Here is a 25,523-nt window from a genome sequence, read left to right as displayed (position 1 = left end):
AAAATAATAGAAGGTGTTAAGAGTGGGAAGAAGTGAGCGGATGGACATTCACCAAACTACTTTACTGTAATCTCTTAATGAACTTCCACGTGTAGTAATGGTAAAAACAGGAAAGGGAAAGAGGATGAGCAAAGAGCAGGAAAGGATAGAGGGACTGAAGACATAGTGGGTTAATAGGAAAACATGGAAACATTTCAAAAGAATATGCAGAAGATATGGAAAGATATTTTAAGTGTGATCAGAATGCTGGGTGCCGAGATTTCTTCATGTGTCTGCATCTGAATTTTTTAATAAAAAAAACTCTCTGATTCATTTACTTTCAAGTTCCTGAATAGAAAGAGGGCACTGTGCAATAATAATTCACACATAAACAGATAGGTTACAATTTAGTGCACACCTCAAGATACTCTTGTGTGCACAAATTTGTTTCCATATATGGAGATAAGTTTAGCAGCCAGGCATGCGGTCTGTCTGAAATCCTGGATAGTCGTTAGACATCGGAAACCAATCCGGTGTCATCCACTTGGCAGGTCAAAGGTCAGGTAAGTAGTTGCTTCACAGTAAGCAGTAAGGCTTAAACTGAGCTAAATGGTGAATGGGGAAAGTGCCGAGTGTGACTGACCTGCTGTTGTTGTGTCTTAACCTACAGAGCTACGTACTGTATTTGCAGTGTGGAAATAATGGCACAGTATTTCCTGTAATGCAGCAGCAGCACTAATGCTAAAAGTTTTGCATTTGCACATAAATGTGATTCTTCCCGTATTACTTAAATGTTAAGTAGCTGCTGTTAATGCATCAAGAATACAAAGAAGTGAAAGCAGCTGCCATATGCTTCACTGCATCAACCAGTGACAATGATACTGAGGCGAATAGTTAAAGTAAACTTGATCTCAATGCTGCCTATCAGATTGCAAACTGACGTGGATTATTCACTCAAGTCATATGTCGGACTTTAAAATAACAAATAGATATTAAACAGATACAAATATCTTATGTTTTTTTTCTGTAAAATGTAGCGTTTTCATATTTACATCCCTCCCTTTTTCTGACAGATGTTATTGGATCTTTGCTTCAGTCTTACTCAGAACTTGGCTCACGGTTATCATCACTTTTCTCCTTCTTTTCGGTGTTTTAACTTTTTGCACAAAAACAATTCTTGGATAACAATACCCTCAGGTGTGAAAGTGCACTTGCTAACAGCGCATCTTCCTGTGTGTCGGTATTAACGTGTGTGACACTGCACATAGAGGGTAATCTGCGATAAGCTGGTTTATGGGCTCGTCTGCAGTGACGCAGATATGCGCGCCCAGCTCCGCACTGACAGATTCTTTATGACAACTAACCCGAGAGACGGTGGCCCATATCCAAGCTGGACCGCAGTCAGGAACATGACCGACAACTTTCATCGCACATATATGCTCAAATGAAACATTCATGTTGGTGTTAAGAGAACAAATAAAACAGAAACTGTTGTTAAATTTGCGCATTAAATGTGGTTTCACGATGTGTGACTTTGGAGATAAGATGAGCTGCGTCATAACTAGTGAAGAAAAACAAACATCTCTAGAGAGGGTGCATGTGAAACCTCGCGTAGTAGTAAAATTGTAGTGTTTTATATTTGTGTAATTTACACAAATTTATATGTTTGGAAGGTTGGAAAGAATTCTAAGTACCCGATTTTGATAACGTGCATAGATTTCTGTCAAACTGAACAGGGGGGGGGGGAGCTGATACTGGACCAGTGAGACCAGGGTTCCCCCTTCTGCAGGAAGACAAGTGTAGGCTGGCTGCATCTCCGGAATGATGGGATTTTGAGTAAAAGTGACTGTTTGTGGATACGAATCCCCGATTTTGAAGGCCAGAACTTTAATTTAAAAGTTTTTATTCTTCTTTAGACACGCCTCAGCATTCGAGCTTGAAGCCACTGAAGTTAACCATGGGAAGTGGAGGGGGTGGTGTTAGTTGGTGTGGGCTGTCAATCAAACCGAGCCGCCCCATCGCTTCTCGGACTGGAAACGATCTGTTCACAACCTCTCCAGCAGCCGTGGAGTGGGACCTCCGTGCATCGCGCAGTATCAGCGAGCTCCAAAACGGCCAAAATGTAAAAGACAAACTGCAGTCGCTCACCGCTTTTGAAAAGTAGGTGGGGATCGGAAACGCGCATTGTAAAAAAAAACAAAAAACAAAAACGGAGCGTAAAGTTGCTTAGCATGGATACGCAATAAGCTGTGCGTAACAAAAAAAAAACAAAAAGCGAGTCAAAGAAGACAGAAGTAAAACTTCTCCGGTGGGTTTTTCGGTTGAGATAGCTGCGTCAGAGCACTACTGGGACGTCGCGAAAAGCTGAAACGGAAAGAAAGAACCGACACAGCTGACACCCGCTGTCCAGAGGTTAGACACGGAGACGGATCGGAGCGCGCAGTCTGCCAGCGAAAGCTTGACAAGATCATGAACTGAATTTGTCTGGAGAAGCAGACTTTATGTAAGAAGTAGGGCAACGCCGCCCGACCTGTTCTCTTCGTCATGCGTAAAGACGTTTTGTCGTTCACGGTCTTGTTGGTGTAACAGAGTTCCGCTCCTAAGGGTCATTTCCACAGAACGCTGCCTCCGGCTAATGCCGCAGCTCCAGACGGAGTTAGTGGAAAGTTTTGCCGTTTACATCCTCCTCTACCTCCTGTCAACATGATCGAGAGCGCCGAGTGCGCTGCGGCTGACAGCTACTCGCACGGAGAGAGCATCAACCTCAGCGTGCTCAACTGGGAACAAGTGCATCGGCTGGACACCATCCTCACGGGCTCCATCCCCATTCACGGGCGATGGAGCTTCCCGACCCTGGAGGTGAAGCCACGAGATATCGTCAAGGTGGTCCGAAGCCGCATGGAGGAGAAGCGGATACATGTTCGGGAGGTGCGGTTAAACGGATCGGCAGCCAGCTACGTCCTGCATGAGGACAGCGGTCTGGGATGGAAAGATCTGGACTTAATATTTTGCGCCGAGCTGAAAGGGGAGATGGAGTTTCAGATAGTGAAAGATATAGTGCTGGACTCACTTCTAGACTTCTTGCCCGAGGGGGTGAATAAAGAAAAGATCACACCAGTGACCTTAAAGGTAGTGTATGAAGAAATGTGACTCACAAACGGAGAAAATTATGATTCTTATGAGAACTGTGAAGCACTGGCGCATATAATGCAGAGCTTCAAAATTACTCAATTCCTGAATTATACATGAAGCAGAATTAGTTAAAATTTCTCAGTCATTGCATAAATGTTAGATTTAATAATGCACCCAATTCTAATAAGTCTGAATATGTCAGTGCAGCATAGAGATATAAGCCTACAAATAGTAAAAAGGTTGGTTTCCAGTTCAAAGAGGATTCTGTCTAATCCAATTGGAGTCAGATCCACATTAATCAGTCGGCCCTCAGTTACCTGGATACCAAGGACTACCCAGGCTACTAATGGCCCACCAACAGATGTGATCAGCAAAACATGATGAGTAAAAGGCCAGACAGAGATTTTTATCTGGTGCACATTAATGTGGAGTTGTTGCTCAAACCAAGTCTGGTTTTAAACATTGTCAAAACACATTGTCACATTATATCTCCATTGCTGACCCAGAATGCAGTCGTTCATCTGGTGAGCAGGTCACGGTCAGAGAAAGAAGAAGTGTTTGGTAATTTTTTTGCAAGAACTTCACTTTACCACAGCTGTGAAAAGGACATGGGGGAGGAGGAGGGGTTGAGAGATTGTGAGACTGTGTGAGAGGGTTTGAAAGAGGTCCTCGAGTTTTTGAATGATTTTGAGCTGATATATACAATTAGTTACTCATCTTATAATGCAGTGCTTTTTGTAAGCCCTTAATGACACACAAATAAAAAAGGTAGACGGCATATAGAATTCTAGTGTGGATATAAAGTGGGTATAAAACCCTTGTTGTCCACTCTCTTTGTTCCAATAGTGTCTTTAAGTTTTCACTGATGATTTCAGTGTGCTGGTTAAAGCCTGCAAAATATGACATTTACTTGAAGATCATGATTCCTATTGTGTAGAAACTTTTCATGTTTTACTTTGTGTCTGTTTGTCTGTTTGTAGGAGGCTTATGTGCAGAAGATGGTGAAGGTGTATAACGACTCAGATCGCTGGAGTCTCATCTCACTGTCCAACAACCGTGGCAAGAACGTGGAGCTCAAGTTTGTGGACTCTCTTCGCCGGCAGTTTGAGTTCAGCGTGGACTCTTTCCAGATCCGCCTGGACTCGCTCCTCCTCTTTTACGAGTGCTCGGAGCACCCAATGGCTGCAACTTTCCACCCCACCATCCTTGGGGAAAGTGTCTATGGTGACTTCCCCACCGCCCTCGATCACCTGCGCAAGCGCCTCATCTGCACGAGGAGCCCCGAGGAGATACGCGGCGGGGGCTTGCTGAAGTACTGCCACCTGCTGGTTCGGGGTTTCCGTGCAGCTTCTGACGCTGAGATGAAACTGCTGCAGCGCTACATGTGCTCGCGATTCTTCATAGACTTTCCTGATGTGAGTGAGCAGAGGAGAAAGCTGGAGTCCTATCTGCAGAACCACTTTGTAGACCTGGAGGACAGGAAGTATGACTACCTTGCCACGCTGTACAATGTGGTGCAAGAGAGCACTGTGTGCCTGATGGGCCACGAGAGGCGTCAGACACTCAGCCTCATCTCGTCGCTGGCCCTTCAGGTTCTGGTCCAGCAGAATGCCATACCCAATGCTGCCAATGTCACCTGCTTCTACCAGCCGGCTCCGTATGTCTCTGATGGCAACTTCAGCAACTATTATGTAGCACAGGTTCAGCCTGTCTACTCATGCCCACCCTCTCCTCCTCAGCAGTACCTTGCTTCTTTGCAGCACCCCATGTACGCCACTTGGTTGCCCTGTAACTAAACCTTTTTTTATGTCCATGCACCACTGTGTAAGTGCTGGGATTCCCACCCACTCATAAAAGGGAGGAGTGATTATTTTTTTTTAAATCTCCTCCTTGAGAACGGAAGTTTGTGGAAAGGACAAAAGGAAAGCAAGAGATAAGATTGGGCAAGGAAGAAGAGAATCAAGGAAAGGCAAGAAAATGAAGACAAGGAATCAGGACCAAAGCAGCAAGAGAAAGAAATGTTTTTCCCCCCGGGTTAGGATGCCACAGCAGGAGGTGAGCACACAGGGAGAGATGCCAGTGAGTGGGGCTGGCCTGCCAGTTCGAGGGTTTGGTAGATCAAACCGTCGCTGAGGCTCTGAGTCATAAATAGCCTGGACAGGATAGTGTTCTGGTGTGTTGTGGGTTTTGACATGTGTAATAAGCACATCTTCTTCACATTGCAAACCAAAACATGAGATCACAAATGGCCACAAAGAGCAAAGAGCAGCAAAGGACGCAGAAGATGTTTTCATTCACATATTTACCGTCTGCACTGAGTTTGTGGGTGACTGGAACTTTGTTTTCAAAGACAATTGCAAAAAAAGGAAGTGAGTACTGTTTACAACCCAAAGATCTGCTTTGTTACTCAAGTTTTTCTTTCTGAACTCTGACAACAACAACAAAAAAAACAACAAAAAAACAAACAACAAAAAAAAAACCAACAACAAAACAATGCATGCTTTATTTCTGTACAGGAATACATTTTTAAGTGCCTAGATAAAGCCTAAAGGGAAGAGTTGTTTTTTGTCATTCTTTATCTTAGAGTAGTATTGAATTGTCTCATGACATTTTCAAAATGATTATGAATGTACTGATGGTCAGAAAATTTACCAATGCTGACTAAGGTCTCTAACACTGAGGGAGGTATCGGACCACCTGATGTTTTTAACAGTGTTTGGTTCAAGATTATGCTCTTATCAGCAGTGCTGCTGGATAAGTACACATCCTGATTACCAAAGAGGAAGTACCAACATAATCTCATCATCTGTAGGAGGTGGGTGGCGAGAGTGTCTAAAAAATACTTATAAAAATATAATGCATGGTTATTTTAAAATGAGAGATAGGTTGCAAATTAAGGTGAAGGAGTGTATAGTAACCTATTTCTTGTGCAGGGTGAAATGTGACAGAAAGAAATGTTTGCCCATTGTGCATTTCAAAATACAGTCTTATTAAAACACATTTTCATGTGTTTTTGTACACTTTGCCAGATGCAAACTGAAATGCAAATTAAAAGAACAGATTTTTCAGATGCACCACTCAAGCTTACTTAAAGGCACCCTGTGGAGTTTCTTTCTTTGTTTACACAATTTCCCTAAGGTCTAAAAAGCTGAAGTGAGTTCATGGCATGAAATCAGCTGCAGCAATCTCATCAGGGCGTAACTGTGAGAAATAGGTCAGGTCCAGCACTTTCACTTAAACTGGCCCACCACAATCATGTCACTCTCTACCCATCTTTGCGTTCCCCTGAATCTGTATATCAACTGTGATGCTCACTAAAAGTTTGTAGTGAGGAAAAGGGAATGAAGAGCAAGCGAGAGGAACTGCACACTTCACAAAGGGGGCTCTGCAAAAATGCACGACTTTCTGCAATGAATCCTAAAAAAATCCCAAATGACATCCTGTGTGTGGGAGGGAGAGAGGGAGAAAGTAGACAATAAACTGTAAAGCCAAGGAAAAGTCAGCTCCAAGAAGAGTAACAGCAAGCTCACTGCCTAAAAACGCTGTTAATGATAAACGCTGGCTAACAAAAAATAACCAAAACTTTCCACTGAGACAACTTATCAACATTTAAAGATGGTTTTAGCTCAACAGGGAGAAAATTAAAGATTCACTGTCCCACATGACTGTTTCAGCAGTCTTATCTGTTGGCATAACATCTTTCGTAGAATTACGAATTATATGGATTTCATTATAACATTGGTGTGATGACTGGCAAGCTAGGAAGCTACACCATCATTCGTGAAAATACTAGCCGAATTAATTTAACCAAAGATTGCCAAAATAATTTAACTGCAATGTTATCAACAATACTCCAAAAAAGCTATCTTGTCTACCAAGTTCATCAATACGGGTCCGTGTTGATTGGTTCACTGAATCCAGACTATCATCGCCTCATGCTATAATGTAGTGCTAAGAAGCCAGCCCATTGTTAGTTGTGTCTCTGTGCTCATCTTTATTCCCCTTTTCCCCTCCTTGCAGCAGATGGCTGCCTCTAACTGATCCTAGCTCTTCTGGAGTTCTCTTCCTGTTAAAAGGGAGTTCTTCTTTTCCACTGTCACCAAGTGATTGCTCGCAGAGGATTGTCTGATCGGCGGGATTCTTGTGCATTCTTGCAATATGAAAATGCCTTGAAGTAAAGCCAAGTCAACTAGTGCTATATAAAACGCTGAATTAAATTAGCTTCTTCTTATTGCAAGTTTTTATTTCGTTTACTGTCCAGCTGTTGGGCCTCTTCTCACAGCACCTGCCACCACAATCATCTACTATGGCCCACAGGTCCTTAATTTGACAAACTTAGCATCTGTGTTTTGGCTTTCAGCTTTCTCCACAAGTGCCTTCCCTTTTACTCCTACCCATTTTGGCCAGCTGACTATATTTCCTGACGTGTTGTTGAAAAACCGGTGCGTCCACCCAAATGCAAATGCTTATATTGGCTTACAGGAAAAGTGCCCATTCTGCCAGATGGCCAGCCCTGGACCTCATGCATGACATCACATGTATGCATGTTCTCATACACATGCACGATACAACCAAAGATTTTGCTCTATTAGAGCTCCTAAAATCAAACAAACTCTACAAGGTACCTTTGAGTAACAAACACATGTTTAACAGAAAGTTTTGAAACATGGGCGATCAGTTTTCTAACCCTAACCCACACTGGAAAATTGTAAAAGATTTAAAACACTTTAAAAAAAATTTTATCAAATGCATAAAGACATTTTGTATGCAGTTCGAATGCATTATGCCATAATGTATCTGCTTTAAAATAAAACCACATGTAACAGAAAAAGAGAACAATTGTGTTACAAGCTACAAGCTCTAAATTTGTCAAAGGAGTGGAAGTTGGTTTGTGTGTGCAAGGGTGTCGTAACAGAGCTCGGGCCCAGCAGAGGAGAACACAGTTAACAGCTGCTGAAATTTGTCTCAGTGAGGAAATAATGAGATAAGTAGAACTGAAAATCCACGGATATTTGAAAGGCATTAAAGCGTTTCGTCTGAGATTTAAAGTAGAGTTTTCGTAACAATTGTGGAGTGACAGAGTACATTTCCAGTTTTTAACACTGCGCTTCACTCAGAATGTTCTCTCTCAAACAAGTCAGATCTTCTATTTTTCTATCGATCTCTATTTTTGTACACTTTGTGTTCAGACGAATTAGCAGACAAGGTTGTGTCACTGAATTTAAAGGTGCTTTTCTGTGTATTAATTTTGGCTGATGGAGACCTGCTTTGGTGAATACAGTGGTTGAGATTAACATTTACACATGTTCATTGTACGTTCTGCTCTGAGCTGTTCCATGTGGATTTCTGTTACTGTAAAGAGATTGTTTCATTGTTTTTCAGTGTTTTCAACAGAAATCCTGTTTGAACCTGAAAATAAACATCTGACAATTGTGTTCAAGTGCAGCAATTTCTTAATTAAAAGCAAAAGGAGCCCACTGGACATAAGATGTTTTAAGATTTTTCTTTCTTATCAGAAACACTACCAGCTGCAGTAGCACTTTGCATGATGATTATTAGACGTTTCACCACCTTGAACTTTAGTTTAGCCGAGGTAAACGGCTCTGGCATTTGGATTTGGTGTCCAGGTTTTGACATTAAGAGAAAAGTCCTCATTAGGTCAATGCTCTGAAGTGCCCGCACATCCACACAAGTGCACGACTCTTGTTGCCAGCAAGTAACAGCTGAACGTGAAGGATTTCCCCTCAGTGAGACGTCACAGATGAGCGTCAACGAACGTCATCACACTGTTTGCCAAGCTAATTAGCTTTAAGTGAATCTGAAACGGCAAGCAGGTATCACGAATTTACAAACCTTACTACCAGCAGAGCCCAGGTCTCCAGGGACACATGGTAACTTGCTGAGTGGATTGGCTCCAGGTCTGCATCACTCTAATGCCCGCAAGCTTCAGCCTCCAGATGTCACTTTCCCTGCTGACAGTGGAAAAAAAAATGTTACTCAACTCTGTCTTTCATCTTTTTCCTTTCTTCTGTCTCTCTACTTGACACTCTGCTTATGTTTTCTCCTCTTTATCTTTTCCTTTTGCTTTCATGCCTGCTTTTGAAAAGATTCCGATGTGCATAACTACTGACTCTTCTATTTTGAGTCACTTGAGATTACAGCTCTCAATCTAGGTGTTTATTATTATTATGATAATTCTGTGTTCACTCATTTCCCTTCATCTCTGCCTCAGTTGGTCTCTTGGTGAATTTAAGCAGCAATGGATGAGCTATGGAAAGAAGAACAGGGCCACTGTTATCCCCTGTTAAGCGGGAGAGAGTGGACACTAAATATAGGCCCCCCTGTCAGCCACTGTAAGGACATTAGCCCATCTGCCAAAAGCTGATTAGCCTCCCTCCATAACCATGCACTCAGGGCTCTAGTGTGGCTGCTGTGGAGAGATTTACTGGCTATTGTGCTGCAGCACGTACCTGCCTCATCCCGTCTTTTAGGTCACTCTCGCTTGAAAGAGGAAAAGAGAAGGAGTCCACTTCCTTATCAACGGGCTTAAAGAAAACAACAGATTGAGGCCTTTACTGTGTTGCACAACAAGGAAAATAGCGAACCCAATAATACCGTAAGCTTAGGAAGGGTGTTACTAGCGTGCTATAACAGAGCAGCTTGACAGGTGGGCTGAGCATAGGAAGTATGCCATGCAATTCTTTTGAAGGGAGTCACTGTTAGACTGCAGTAAGGAAAACAAATGCTCTAAAAACGAACTATTTTTGAGACTATCAAACATTGAGTCATTCAGATCTTTATATTCTTTTCTTCTACAACGATATTTTAAATGAAATGACAGCTGCCGGTCTCACTGCAGAGCATGAAATAGGAACCAAATGCCACCTCTTTGTTTCTATGCATGGATATTAATTTCCCTTTTTTGATAGCAGCACTTCTTGTATTCCAGTTGAAAGTATTTTTTGTGAATGCATGAAATGTTAATTAAAAATAAAAGCAAAAACAGTTTAACTCAGGTCCCTTCAGAAGCACTACAAACGGTGCCCATGAAAACAAATGAGTGAATTGCATTTAGTGACTATTGAACAAACCGGTGGGATAAAATGTCATAACTAGTTCATAAATTGCTGTCAGACTCTGTGTGGAGAATACTTGCCCTTGTGTTATTTCCTAACAGAAAGCAAGTCCCTCCTACAGCTTCTAATAAAGGCTAGAAACCATTAAAAGCAGTGACCTGGCTGTCTCTGAACATATTAGAAGCCACTTTACAGCCCTTTAAATCTCACAGAGACAAAGCAGAAGCTGTCATACATTATGGAAGCAAGGACTGAAACAATAGCAATGCCTTTAGCTGACTAAAAATTACAATTTTGCCATGTCAAATGACTATGTTAGCAACCCTTCTGTACCATGTGTTTCTTCAGTGTACAAAAGAGTTTGTACACTAAAATAAGAAGAAAAGAAAACAACTCTGACAGCTGGCTCACTCTTAAATAAAATAGCCTTAAAAACTGGCATATGGCATATTTGACTTGCTTGTGACAACAGGGGCATGTCTAGATGGGGGCCATGGGGTGCCACAGAACATGACTACTAATACTTTTAAACCCCCCTCACCACCACCACCACCACCATTGAATGGATAGGAGAATGTAACTTGGTATGTTCAAGTATTTTATTGTAGTACAGGTTTAATGTCTTTTATTTAAATGGTTATATGATGTTACGACTTTATATGACCTTGTGATTCTATACAGCTATGTTTTGGATGCAAATACCTCAGTTTGTACTCTGTACCAGTTATTTGAAATATTTAGTTGCTTATTATTTTGAAGATAGGCTGCATTGTTATACATCAAGCTACTTAGCAATATAAAAAGCAGTATAAAGACATACATACACATCAATGAATCAACAATTGAGAAATTACCATTTGACATAATGAGTATGTTTATTGTAGGTACTCTAAATATACATCAAGTATAACAATATGAGCAGTGACAGTTGAAATAAATAGCACTGATTATATTCATCATTGCAACTGTTAGTGGGTGAGATTTATTAAGGAGCAAATGAAGTTTTGTCCTCAAAGGTGATGTGTTTAACACATCAACTAACACATCAGCAGGAAAAATTGGCAAGCATAAGGTTTTGAGTGAGTTTGACAAGGGGCAAATTGTGATGGCTAGACGACTGGATCAGAGCATCTCCAAAACTGCAGCAGCTTTGGGTTGTTCCTGGTCTGTAGTGGTCAGTATCTATTAAAAGTGGTGCAAGGAAGGAACAGTGGTGAATCAGTGACATGGGTGCCCAGAGCTCACTGGTGCATGTGGAGAGCAAAGGCTGGTCTGTGTGGTTCGATTCAATAGACAAGCTACTGTAGCTCAAATTGCTTAAAGAGCTGATGCTGGTTCTGATAGAAAGGTGTAAGAATGCACAATGCATCACAGTTTGTTCCAGTGAGGAAGTGCGTGCCTACCCTTCTGCACTGCCAAAAGCGAAAACAATGAGCAGTGAGGATCACAACTGGACCACAGAGCAATGGAAGAAGGTGGCCTGGTCTGATTAATCATGTTTTCTTTTAGATTACATGAATGTCCTTGTGCGTGTGGTTCGCTTAGCTGGGTAACACCTGGCACCAGTATCCACCATGGGAAGAAGGAAACTGTGTTCACTGGGATAATGCACCCTGCCACAAAGCAAAGATATTTCAGATTTGAGGTGTTGACTTGGCCTCCAAATTCCTCAGATCTAAATTTGATCAAGCATCTGTGAGATGTGCTGGACAAACAAGACCAACCCACAAAAAGGCTGAGAGGCCTCACCTCTCAGCTTTTAGGACTTCAAGGAGCTGTTGCTAACACCTTGGTGCCAGATACCACAGCACACCTTCAGGGGTCTGGTGGAGTCCATGCCTCGATGGATCAGCAACAGCAATAGAGGGACAAACACAATATTAAACAGGTAGTTATAATATTATGGCAACTAGCTCACTATTACCCTATTTGAGTAGGATTATAATGCTTACTTAAGTAAAAAGTAATTTTGAATTTTCTCACTAGCAGTCAGAATCATTTCCTGCCTGGACTTTGTCTCTAAACAACAAAATTCAGAGTTTTTGTTTTTTTTTCCTGTTTTTTTTTTTTTGTTTTTTTTCTTGAACAGAGCCTAGCTGTTTCTCAACTTCCACACTTGGTCCTGCGTTGAGCTATTATATGACAGATATTAAAATGGAGATATTTTCCACCTCTAACATCAAGCAAGAAAGTGAATAAATGTATTTTCACAATGTCAAACTGTTCCTTTAAGAAGCTGTAATCCACGGTGACCTTATTAGTTCAAGATGCATGAGTAGGAGAGAGCAGCGGGAATCCCACATCTGTTCAAAAACGCCAAGCTATGAGCTGCCTTCAAAGATTAGACTTATGTTCAAAAAATACCACATCGATGAGTTAAAGAAGCGCCATCAAAGAAGCATAAAGAAAAAAATACATGTGGATTTATGTGTTGAGACAAGTGCTGACAGATTTGTTTACAACAGAGTTAGATATTACTCAGAGTCTAGGTAGATATAAGATGTCTCACCACGCTCTTCTTTTCAGGCTCTCCAGGCTCTAATTCATATAGTGCGTATAGCTTAGCGCTAGCCACATTATAGTGAAGGTCATGTTGAGGGCAAGTAAACAGTGAGCCTCTTCAAAAGATATGTTTCTAAATGAATACGATTTTTTTTAACGGACACGTTAAATGTTTCGAAACAGTATGAAAAGGAATCGGGCTAAAGTGCCAACGTGGATGAAAGCCGAAACAAAGTCATTTTCTTTAGTTTTCTGGTTTTAAAATGAATTATCTGTTGTTTAACTGAATTAATTGGTTTAGAAGACTTTTATTTGGCCCTGGAGTGGTTTAATGAACCGGTCTCTCCCCACTGTTATGTTCTCAGCCTCTTGTGTGAGTATTTTCACAGGCAAAGGTCAGACTGAGTCGAATTGCTGTTGCCATCTTTAATTAATTTAGGCTTCACAAAAACAGGAAATGAATAACACCAAAAGGTCACTTAGCAGTTTCTAAAACAGTGGTATTGTGGGTGCACTGCTGACAGGAGGTTTTCATTGAATGAGAAGTCGCACATGAAGACAACTTTATTTAGTTTAGCTGTTATGTAAAGGCAGCACAGGTGCAGATTTGAGACATATATACAAGCAGTAATTTAAACAAATATGTAGTACATCAACTTTTTAAAAATATACAGAACTCAAGAAAGGAACTGCGTGTAACTGTTGCAGGTTTTGGGACCACGGAGTGACGTGAAAACAAATGAAGATGTGTGTGTAGGCATTCAAACACAGGCACACACATGCACGCAGGTCTGGCAGGGTCATGTTGGAGACGAACCAGTTGGAGCTGCAGCAGGGCCGAGAGTCCATCCAGCTCAGCCCAGCTGGGGTCAGAGGTCACCCAGTAAATCAAACAACAGCCAGACTAGACTGTGAGAAACAACGATTTTTGAGTCCGTGCGCGTGTGAAAGAGAACAAGAGAGATAAAGCAGGATGAAGACGAGAAGAGTGTGTATGGGCACACATGTCTGTGTTCGTGTATTCGCCCTGTCTGTCTGTGTATTTGTGTTACACGAAAACATGAACGAGTGTCTAGCGTTCAGTGTCAGACATCTGGGGACGATGTTGCCTTTAGAGATTATGAATACCAGCCATAAGCAAAACTTGATCCCCTTGATTATTAGGCAACACAATAATAATAATTTAGATTTGTCGAACAAACGAACCACTGAGAGAATTTTCCGTGACATCAGATGCCAAACAGCTGGCTGGCTCAAGCACTAAATCAGATTCATCCCTGATCTTAAGTGTTTATGCCTGGTTGTGTAAATAACTTGGACTCCAGTGAAACACAAACTGATTCCCTGCAACGCAGAGATACTAAAGAGACAGAGAGAGTGAGACAAATTGGTGATTTTGCTGCATCAGTGAAAATAATTGGCTAGTTTTCCCAATAGAGGCCAGACATGCTTTGACATAAATCCATAGGGAGATCGACTAGTCTTCATGGTTGCATGAAGTTGATATAAAAAACAAAGAAATGTCATAAATTTCTTTCATGTAAATTCTGCTTCAGTCTGTGAGGTTTAGGCTTATCACACGAACTTTAACTAAAATGAAAGTATCAGCATTTAAAGATGATAAACTCCTGACCCCACAGCGATCCTATGATTGTTGCATAGTACTGTTAGCCAGTGCACCCCTTCCAGGTAGCCCCTTATATAAGCTATCTAACACTGAAAGGGATGCCACGGAAACATACATGAGAGAGATGTTTGGTATAGATGTAATTCGGCCATCTTTGTTTCCAGGAGGAGCAAGATTTTTCTTTTTAGAGAAAAAGGATAAAACTTTCCATTGATGCACGGACTACTGGAGACTAAACAGCATAACCCTATAAAACAAATACCCTTAACAACTAATCAGTTCAGCTTTTCAACCTGTGGGGGAGTGCTAAGATTTTTCCTTAACTTGATCTTAGGAGTGGAAATCACCTGATGCACATTTAAGAAGTGGATGAATGTAAAACTGATCTTGAGCACTATGATTATCTGCTGATCTCTTTTGCTCCAACAAATGCTGCAGCAGTTATTTAGGCCCAGTAAATAATGCTGTCAGGGATTATTTAAACTTTTTGTATTTGTATATTTGGATGAAATTTAGATTTTTTCCATGTACCCGGAGGGACACGGGCAGCACATCAGAAGAGCACATCAGAAGAGCACTTCAGAGTCTGGTTGAAAACAAGCTGTGTAACGGCTGTAAAATAAGAATTACATTAATCGTTTGCTTATGGTCTGAAAGGTGGGCAGCTGAAGACCGATGCAGAGAAAATATAAGCCCAGTCCTAACATGTGCAAAAAAAAAACAAAGGTTCTCAGCGGTTGCTCATTTCTCCAAGAGGTTCATTGAAGTAAAATTCTATTTAAACTCACCTAAATTGTCATTTGGTCTTCAGAAGCAGCCTTTAAGTGTCTCAAGGAGAAATTCACCTCTGCTCCTGTACTTGTTCAGCCTGACCCAAGCCTTCAGTTTATTGTGAAATTGATGATTCTGATGTCATTGTAGGGCAATGCTGTATCAGTGCTCTTTTCTTTCTTTCCTTCTTCCAAGCTTAACTATGATGTAGGTAACAGACCTGCGGAAGAATGGGGGCACTGACTGAAGGAGGCCAAGCAACCTTTGGATGTTTGGACCGACCATAAGAACTTGGCGTAGATGAACCTATCGTCTGGCTAGGTTGGCTTTGTTTTTTGGTCAGTTTAGTTTTCTTCAAGGGATATGTCTCAGACTCCAAAGAAACCATCATTTCCCAGTACTATGTCTTGGGAAGCCTCACTTGGGGTGTGCTCTGAATCCAGATTTGCAGCTAAATCAACTTTGTTGTTCAACCCACAGGTTGCAAATAAAATCTACGAACTGTTCCACGACAGTTTGGTCCACCTTTGTGTGTTTCTGTCTGTCCACAATCAGGACAGGACCAAAATGTCCTGATACTTTTCTCTCTTCATAATTGCATAAGATTCCCAACACCACTGGCTGAAATGTAACTCCAAACCATGACAGAGCCTCCACTGTGTTTTACAGATGACTGGTGACACTCGCTGTTATAAAGCCTGTTGTTTTCCTTTTTTAAGAATGTCTTTTTGACAGCCACCCTTCCACTGACACCAATTATGATGAAGCTTTGGTGAACACTAGACGGCTCACCTAATCTGCCATACACAACTCTAAGCTCTTATAAAAGGCTGGTGCTGGATTTTTTCCTATTTCTTAAAGACATGACTTACTATAGGCCTGACAGTAGCACAAAATTTAGCAATGCCAAGTTTTTGGCTTATAGCTCTTTGAGAATCAGCAGAAATAACATTTTATGGCTGTCAGACTGTGTTATCTTTGGCATTTTTGTAGATTCAGCTAAAGAAATGGAAAAATAGATATGTCCCTGTGATAGGCGGTTAGTAAAAAACTGTGTATGTATGACTTGCATGTATGTACAAAGTGTATATTTTAATATAGATTCTTTACTAAGTTGTCTGTTATGTGTAGACACATTGGTTCATCTCTTTTTTTATGCTGGGATGGGTCATAGGTCAGTGTTTAGTGGCTTAAGAACCAAAAAAAAAAGAAAAGAAAAGAAAATGTCAGGTACAAGGACTGGACTGGAAAGTCTTTGAAAGATTTTCAGAAAGTTTGGAGAACTATTGCTCAAGAGTAAGTATGGTTTACTGGAGGCAAAACTTTAAGAAAAAAGGAGTGTCTCTAGATTTTTGCATAGTACTGTAATATTCTCAATTATACAGTTAATTATAACATATTCACATCCCATGGTGTCAAATACTGACATTCTGTAAGTGATAAGTACAAGGTGTGCTTCAGTGGCAGTTCCTTGGGGGGTCAGCCATGGGTCTATGGGATTCAGAATTATAGCCGTTCAGTTTTAAAGACCAACAAATAAAATCTACTTGTTAGATTAGTGTTTAGATAGTAGAATATTATATTTTGTACTGATACACACCTCCACACTTGAAGATTGGAAAAGGACACATATGTGTTTAAATGGAACAGCAACCGGTCTTTCACAGGTATATGTATGTGTTGACTAAAGTGATGCCCGGCATTGACACCTCTGTATATCTATCAGATACCAGGGTGTGGCTAAATGTTCTGTATAATTATACTGAACCAAAATTAGTTGTTCATTTATAACTACCCATGGGTTTCTGTTTTTGTTATAAACTAAATTATGCATGAATAATTCATTTATTTGCCACAGAGGAATCCATTTGTTGCAACATACTTATAAACAGTGCCTTATTGGAAACTGTGAGAGTTGAAAACTAATTGCAAAGGATTCGGCACATATTTTACACTGGATGAAACCCTCCCATTTATCCAGGGTTGGGACCGGCACTAAGAGTACACTCTACCTTATTATTCCCTCAGGTTGAGTTTGCGATTCCTCCTGGAATAAAACCGATGATGTTCTGCATTTAATGCATTAACCACTAAACCACAGAAACATATTTGTTAGCGATAACAAGCCATTAATCAAAACACATTAAGGCTGTTGTATTTGAAATGGTTTCCCCCGGTCTGTACATGAGACTGTGTTTGGCTGGTGTGGCCACAGACACAGTTACATTGTAATCACCAAGGCTGCAACAACTAGTCATGAGAGAGCCGCCTCCTCTGTCCTATAAAATAACATCTGGTGCATTGCTGTCTAAGACACACACCCACACTAACCTGCATAATGCACTACAATACCAATTAACTTGCAAGCAGTCGGAATGAGAAGTGAAGAAAAGACAGAGTACAATGAAAGTACATAGATGAAAAAACCATTAACTTGTCACATAAAGTATTACAGATGCATTACCATTTCACCACATGCCAACTCTGAAAGCACTACAGCTACAAAACAAGCTGCTAAGAGTCTAAAAAGTCGCCGGCTTCAAACATTCAAGCCCGTCCTGATGAAATCAGTATAATTATAATCAACATTACTATATGCTGTGGGTGATTAGAAAAAAATTCAAGCTCTTATCACTGGTGCAGTTGGTGCTGAAATATGCTTTGTTTTGGACCTAGATCCATGGCATTTTGAAAAATCACTTAGAGGATAATGCTTTCTTTGGAACTTTCCCCAGACTGACTCCAGAACAACAGGTCTCAAACACATGTATGTGTGCAGTAGTGTTTCTGAAGTAATTAAAGTTTTCTTTAACCATAGAAAACCAAGGAAACCTTTTAGACTTATAATAAAGCCTACATGCAGACTTAGAATTCAGGGTCAAAGTGAGCATTTACTCAATTTAGGACGTTAAGATAGCCAGTTAAGCCCTCACAAGTACCATCATTCAAAATGTGTGTTTTGCCAATGCATGTGCACATTTGCACACATCTGCTTCTTTCTGTTTACGGCGCCCAAGGAGGCAGTGAAAAGCTGTGATGGATATACCCCATATGGTGAAGTGCAGAAACAGAGAGCAGGCCTGAGAGATTACCCATTTGCTTTCTAAGCACAGTTACCTGGATCTGCATGAGTGTGACTTTCTGCAGTGATGTGTGGGGGAAAAGGAGCTCAGATAACTCTGAGGTGAGCCCATATAAACATATGAAATATAACTATGCGTCAAAGTTTAATGTAAAAACATGACTTTTGCAGCATTCATTAAAAATGTTACTTTTTGTAAAAGAGTTTTCTAAAAGTCTACGTGATTAAGAAGCATAAGGTCTGCATTTCATCATTATGTTATATTATTAAACACTAGTTTGCGCTCTCCTCCTGCAGGAAAATAACAGGTATCATTTTATTTTCAGCAGTGATACTTCTGAAGGGTTCATTTGGAGCTAAATTTAAATCAGCAAGGTCCTAATTTATGTGTGTTTCTGTTTGTGTATCTCTTCCTTACTGCTTTGCTGTGTCTGTACCTCTGCATAAGTATGTGTTATGACTCTGTGTGTGATTAAGGTGCAGAAATGCCAGTTGTGCACTCACATCCTGATAAAGGCATTATTGCTTTCCTCTTGTCTCCATCTTGGCCTGCTGCTAACAAGCCTGCTCTTACCTGGGGTGTAATGATAGTCATTATCACATTGTAACAGCAAACACACCTGCCAGCTCGCTGCTGGTGCCAAAAACACACCTGTATGTGGTTAAGTATAGCACTGTCACTATATAGGGAAATGGAAAGTTAAAACTGGCCTCAAGAATGTGCAAGGTATGTGTGGCATGTTTAATTTTCCGGTTTACAGCATCATATATCATCAGCTCTGGCTGTGTGTGACACTGGTAATGTATGTGTTTCCTGAACATTCACTAAAATCACTAATTATTTCTTCTTTTCTTCCTTGTAGAAATAAAAAACATGACAGAGGATACAGTGTTATAGCAACCATGTGAAGCAGGATTCTAATTAATCACAGAAACAGTCTTAGTCACAACAGATCGTCTCCACACAGCAAGGGTTTCGATGAGCGCTGCTGTTCAGAAAAATCACAAGCAGACTGTTCAAGTCTGCAGACTTGGGGTTTGTTGTTTCTAGCTACATAGCATTGTTCCTGTCCACAGTAATCCAAAACAAACTCATCCAAAGTTCTACAGCTTGGATAAGTCGCTATTTAAATTCAGCTGCTGCAGCAACACATTTGCAAATGACTTGAATGCATCTAACATCTCAAACATGAAAGCTTGAGATTTTTTATGTGACAAATAAATCTTTAGGGGTCTAAAGTACAGCCATTGATGTTATCATGCTGATGCTAAGCACCGTGACATGCGTTTAGGTAATGTAAAAGGTATTTGTGCTGTTTGACTCACGTTAGACCCTTGTCAGATAAGTCCCACCAGCCTCAATAAACCCGTTTCCCCTTTCACAACATGGCCTGCTTCTCTTGGACTCCAAACACACACAAAAAAAATAAACCAATCCTTTTAAAATAAAGACTGAGAAAAAAGAAAGCTGACATTATGTATTGGTGTATTGGGTTTGACTCAGCATGTCAACTTTAGCAATAATGCAAGACAGCTTTACTGCAAAAGAAGCACTATTTATCATCGTGCTGTGAAAGTAGGTGAAATAGATTGATAAAGTCCCAGTAACCTAGGCCTAGGGACTAGTCAATGAGCCCATGGTAACCACACGTTGCTAAGGAAAAATGTAAATTCCCTAACCGGTTAGCAAATGGGTGCTGGAGGTTCCTGGCAGTCACAACGCAAAATTGGTCCCAAAGAAGCATACAGTGCTGAACTGAAAACAGACAGTGACCTGAAATGGATAATCTATCTGATATCCTGTGTTGGTGTTGTTCCTACATTTTTTACATTTTTATATTTTTAATTTACATTTAAACTCTATATTGTGTATATTGTGCATTTTGCTATTTATCGTACTGTTTATTTTAATCTCTGTGTGCAGCGCTTTGTGACTACCTGTCTATGAAAAGCGCTTAATAAATAAACTTACTTACTTACTACTTACTACATCATCATAATAATGTTTGGCCTGGATAAACATTGCAACCGAAAAATAATGTGTGGAAGAAAACATACCTTTGCTTATATAAAACTCTCTTCTGGAACAAATTATAAGCATTCCAAGTGTTGTCTTAGCCTGTTAGCCATATTTAGGTTTCATGTGTTTGTTTGCTAGTTACTGTTTTTAATAGCATTACCTAACATCTTGGCTAATGCTAATTGAGTGCTTAGACAGTGTTTTGAGTTTTGGTCTTGTTGTCATTGTTTAGTTTTCTTGTGTCTGTTTCCTGTTTTATTGTGACAGTCTTTTCTCCCGTGGGCGTTATGTTTAGTGTTACTTCCTCTCTTTTATTAGTCAGATTTGTTTCAGCTGTTTTTTCACCTGTTTCCAATCCTCTCATTAACTTGCCTATTTAAGCCCTAAGTTTATCTCTGTTCCTTGTCACGTCGTTGTCAACTCCTCGTGTGTGCCCTGTTTAACTCAGTCATTTGTGTTTATTTCTCTCAGCTCCAGTAAAACATGGTATATTCCAAACCAGCCTGCGAGTCCTGCATTTTGGTCCCCTGTCTCTATTTTCTACACAGCTGAACGTGACATCCTGGACCAACACTGTTGTGATGATGCAGGAACAACACAGATAATGCAGAAATGTGTCTGCTAAAACGTTAGCTGCAGTAGTGAGGCACAACTTTTAATTCGCAGGCAAACATTCATTATTTTGAGCTTGCGTTCAACTTTTTCAAGTTTCCCTGCGGCACAGCTAATAGTTAGCAAGTGTTTACGGATGAGCTGGCTTGTTCCATGAGGTTATTGTACTCGGCCCTGAAAATCTTAGAAATATGGTATCTAACCAGATTCATACTCTGGATGGCATTACCTTGGCCTCCAGTAACACTGTGAGGAACCTTGGAGTCATTTTTGACCAGGACATGTCCTTCAACGCACATATTAAACAAATATGTAAGACTGCTTTCTTCCATTTGCGCAACATCTCTAAAATTAGAAATATCCTGTCTCAGAGTGACGCTGAAAAACTAGTTCATGCATTTATTACTTCCAGGCTGGACTACTGTAATTCATTATTATCAGGATGTCCAAAAAACTCACCGAAAAGCCTTCAGCTAATCCAAAATGCTGCAGCAAGAGTACTGACAGGGACTAGAAAGAGAGAGCAGATTTCTCCTGTTTTGGCTTCCCTTCATTGGCTTCCTGTTAAATCCAGAATTGAATTCAAAATCCTGCTCCTCACATACAAGGTCTTAAATAATCAGGCCCCATCTTATCTTAATGACCTTGCAGTACCATATCACCCTATTAGAGCACTTCGCTCTCGCTCTGCAGGCCTACTTGTTGTTCCTAGAGTATTTAAAAGTAGAATGGGAGGCAGAGCCTTCAGTTTTCAGGCCCCTCTTCTGTGGAACCAGCTTCCAGTTTGGATTCGGGAGACAGACACTATCTCTACTTTTAAGATTAGGCTTAAAACTTTCCTTTTTGCTAAAGCATATAGTTAGGGCTGGACCAGGTGACCCTGAATCCTCCCTTAGTTATGCTGCAATAGACGTAGGCTGCCGGGGGATTCCCATGATGCATTGAGTTTTTCCTTTCCAGTCACCTTTCTCACTCACTATGTATTAATAGACCTCTCTGCATTGAATCATATCTGTTATTAACCTCTGTCTCTCTTCCACAGCATGTCTTTTATCTTGTCTTCCTTCTCTCACCCCAACCGGTCGCAGCAGATGGCCCCGCCCCTCCCTGAGCCTGGTTCTGCTGGAGGTTTCTTCCTGTTAAAAGGAAGTTTTTCCTTCCCACTGTCGCCAAAGTGCTTGCTCATAGGGGGTCATATGATTGTTGGGTTTTTCTCTGTATCTATGAAGCGCCTTGAGGCGACTTTTGTTGTGATTTGGCGCTATATAAATAAATTGAATTGAATTGAATTGAATTGAATTGAATTGAATTGAATTGAATTGAATTGAATTGAATTGAAACTGTAGGAAGCCAACCACAGACAATTACACTTTACTAGAGACTAAAGCAATAGCCAGCAACCTCAAGCAAATAATTACTAACTGGTCAGGGAACACACATTTTTCCCAACTAGCCTCCAGACGTGTGTTTGATTTAAACCTAACATAGCACATCTTTGGCACTGTGTCTCCCTTTAGCGAGCAAGATAAATTGTAAGTAAGGCTCATAGATGAAGAGGTAGAGTAGATGTAGGCTGCAGGAACGTGACTAAGGGAGGAGACAGGATTAAATTAGCATGTTCAGAGATCTGTTCATAATGATTAGGCTGCAGAATTACAGTTAAAGATGTAATTACTAAATTTGTAATTTGAATCAGTATATGCATGTATATTCCAATACTGGGAGATGAATTACTCAGCAGACAGTGTTAGTCATTTCAGAATCAGCTAAAAGGATCATATATTAATCAAAGTCTAGCTAGAATGTCACTTGTCACTGTAGCAGGCTAATCTTGTCACCATCAAAAGAGAAGAGAAGAGAAGAGAAGAGAAGAGAAGAGAAGAGAAGGGCTTATTTGTCAAACAGAGATGAATGTACCTCCCATTTCCTGGTCTTTGGTAAGCGCTTGCATACATGTAAGTCGTGCAGTGCAACAGTGAGTCCTGTGTGCACATGTTGCTGCTACTGCAAGTGCACGTCCTCGATCATGTTTGCAGTGCAAACAAAGTGTGTGAGTCGGCTGATACGTTCCAATCCATAAATCATACAGGCAAGTTGAGTTTTTAAAGCTGCTTGACCTCCATATGAAGCTCAGATATTCAGCGTGGCGAAAGATAAACATACCGAGAAGACATAAGGGAGGAATATGACATTTCTGCATGACACTTATATTTTTTACTCACATGGACACTTTGAGGATGAGTTTCACACTAGAAAACAGAACAAAAATGTTTTCATTCGTTTGTTGCTATGTCTGCAAAACAAATATTAAGCCTGGATTTATTAAGTTTCTCAGACCGTTAATTTGTCACAGAAGCTTACAGTGCCAATGTCAGTATTCTCTTTCTGGCCTGTCAGACAAACCAGTGGTTCTAATTCAGCCATCACCAATCTTCCTGATGGTTCCTGTAATATATTTGCTTGTGTTCAGTGTTGGCCAGTTGCAAACCAGATGTATCTGGTTGGGTTTTCTTTTGTTTTTTGTTTTTTTTTTTGTTTTTTTTAGAGCATTTACAGAAGAAAAATCTTCAAAACAGAACAACTAACTGCATAATGATGTGTAATTTAATTGGAGTCAACTAAACTTTAGCCACGCTGTAACCACAATGGTCAGACAATATCCAGTCAACCATACACACCAACATGTTTACATTTCTACACACACACACACACACACACACACATATACACACACATAAACACACACACCACTGCCTTGTTTCTTTTTCCTTTCCCCCCTCATTTTGCATTTTCCTTTTCTTGGATCTTTTTTCCCCTTCTCTGGTATTTTTGACTGTTTTTGGCATTTTAAATTTTGAATCCTTGGTGTTCCTGCATCATATAATAGGTGGTTTTGGTTAATCAAGGCTGGTTTAGTGATCTACGGAGAAGCTGTTTCTTCTTTATTTTGTTTTGGATCTTTTTTTCTTTCTTTTTTTTACAGACATATGGCATGAATCTGAGGAAAGAACTGTGCTTGTTTTGTGCTGATCCAGTGTTCTCCTATGAAGAAGTGCTTGATGCTCGGAGAGGATGTTTTGTGGTTCGTTCCTGTTCAAAGGTGAAGTTTGAAGAGTTGTTGACCTTTGCTGCCCGTATTTTAAAAAGACTGAGAGTTTTTGTACAAAGAGAAATGATATGAAAATCAGCTAAAAACATAAGTTCCAAAGCTTTTGGGCAAAGGTACAGTTTCTGTAGTTTAGCCTCTGTACACCATCACAGAAGATTTTACATCAAATTATGAAGATGTGACTGAGGTACATGATCAATAAATATGAGTAAACTGGTTCCACTGGTCTGTGCTGTAACATTTCCTCCACCATATTTGCCAGATGCTATGGCATGCTTAGGATCAGGAGAGGTTCTTACCGGGCTCATGTCATTTCCAATGGGAGGGTCAATTGACCACTGTGACTTTTTGGATGGAGGACCTCTTGAGTTTTATTGTAGATAAACATATTTAATAATGATTTCAGTCAAACCATGATTCTACCAGGGTGCATCTGGATTGTGTTTAAGATCTCCCACTGATCCTGACTTTTTAATTATTTATTTATTTATTTATTTTTGCTTTTTGAGCCTGCTGCTTCTGTCTGACCGGGTCTGATCTGAGACCGTTTATGCAATAATGGGAAAATAATGCTCTCAAACACCTCATCCCTGCCTGAATAACAGATGAGGGGTTTTTTTTATGTAAGCAAATCAAAAGTAAAAAGAAAACGAGGGAATTTATTTCTCTGAATACAGAATGAGAGGAAAAGCAAACTCTATGTAAACTTTACATAGGCCACGCTCAGATAAAATTACCTCATTCATAATATGATCTTTTTTATTTGTTTATTCTTTTTTGTTAGATAAGCTGGTTCCCACCAGCTGATGGATGTGATCTTTTAAAAGTCCCATGCTAGTGAAGGGGAAGTCCGGCATTTTAGCTCACTGAGCTGCTTGTCTTTCTAATACCAGATTTATGCCCTTTGACTGTCGGTTCTTAACTGACCCCGGCAAAGGCTTTAAGGTCTAAGGTTAAAGGTGAGGGTACAACAAAAGGGGACATACTGCTGAGAGAAAAGTGTGTCAGCTTTCTCATGTCTTGACTGACTGGCTGAGCCGATTATTCATCATCATAAAGTTGTGAAATTCAGGTTGATTCAAGAGGGGCTGGTTGTGGAAGAGCTATCCTCGTGTGCATACATGCAGACGTATTCTCGCATGCCACACTAGAGCTATGTTTACACACGAGGCCCATAATCTTAACATCCTCCAACCTGCTCAGTCTTTCCACCCCGTGACCTCACTTTCACCTTCCTTCCCCTCATTTTATCACTTAATGTACCCCTTCCTGACTGACTAGCATTTTCACGCATAGAGACACCCACCTGTCAGCTGTGTGGTTTTCACATGACCCATCCTGTTATGTTAAAAGACAGCGACAGAACTCTGCAGCAGGGCAGCTCATGGTTTTACTCGCTTGTCACCATGGCAACATCACATTTTGGAGACTCAGACTGTAGTTTTTGTGTTTACATGTGAAAAATGAAACCAGTCAACATTTGTTGACACCCCTGCCTCAAATAAGATTTTTTGTCCAGTCACAGACAGTTAGGAAAGTACTCGAGGTCCTGATTGTGCAGGCAAACTTGTCAAAGAATTTTGTCCATACGTTTTTAGGAAATGACAAGTTTT

At 40.5% G+C, this 25,523-nt stretch overlaps 1 protein-coding gene across 1 annotated transcript; it reads left to right on the top strand.

Annotated features, from left to right (window-relative positions):
- The first annotated feature begins 1,943 nt into the window (after nt 1-1,943).
- LOC146371538 (terminal nucleotidyltransferase 5A-like) lies at nt 1,944-8,546 on the top strand. Its single transcript, XM_084953708.1, has 2 exons — nt 1,944-3,108; nt 4,092-8,546. The coding sequence occupies exons 1-2, from the start codon at nt 2,683-2,685 to the stop codon at nt 4,905-4,907; spliced, it is 1,242 nt and encodes a 413-aa protein (XP_084809834.1). The 5' UTR covers nt 1,944-2,682; the 3' UTR covers nt 4,908-8,546.
- The last annotated feature ends 16,977 nt before the right edge of the window (nt 8,547-25,523 follow it).

This window comes from Perissodus microlepis, chromosome 15 (assembly GCF_051167445.1).
Source record: "Perissodus microlepis isolate ML-2025 ecotype Zambia chromosome 15, ASM5116744v1, whole genome shotgun sequence".
Taxonomy (NCBI): domain Eukaryota; kingdom Metazoa; phylum Chordata; class Actinopteri; order Cichliformes; family Cichlidae; genus Perissodus; species Perissodus microlepis.
The sequence above is the reverse complement of the archived record's forward strand: the minus strand, read 5'-3'. Positions and strand labels throughout refer to the sequence as shown.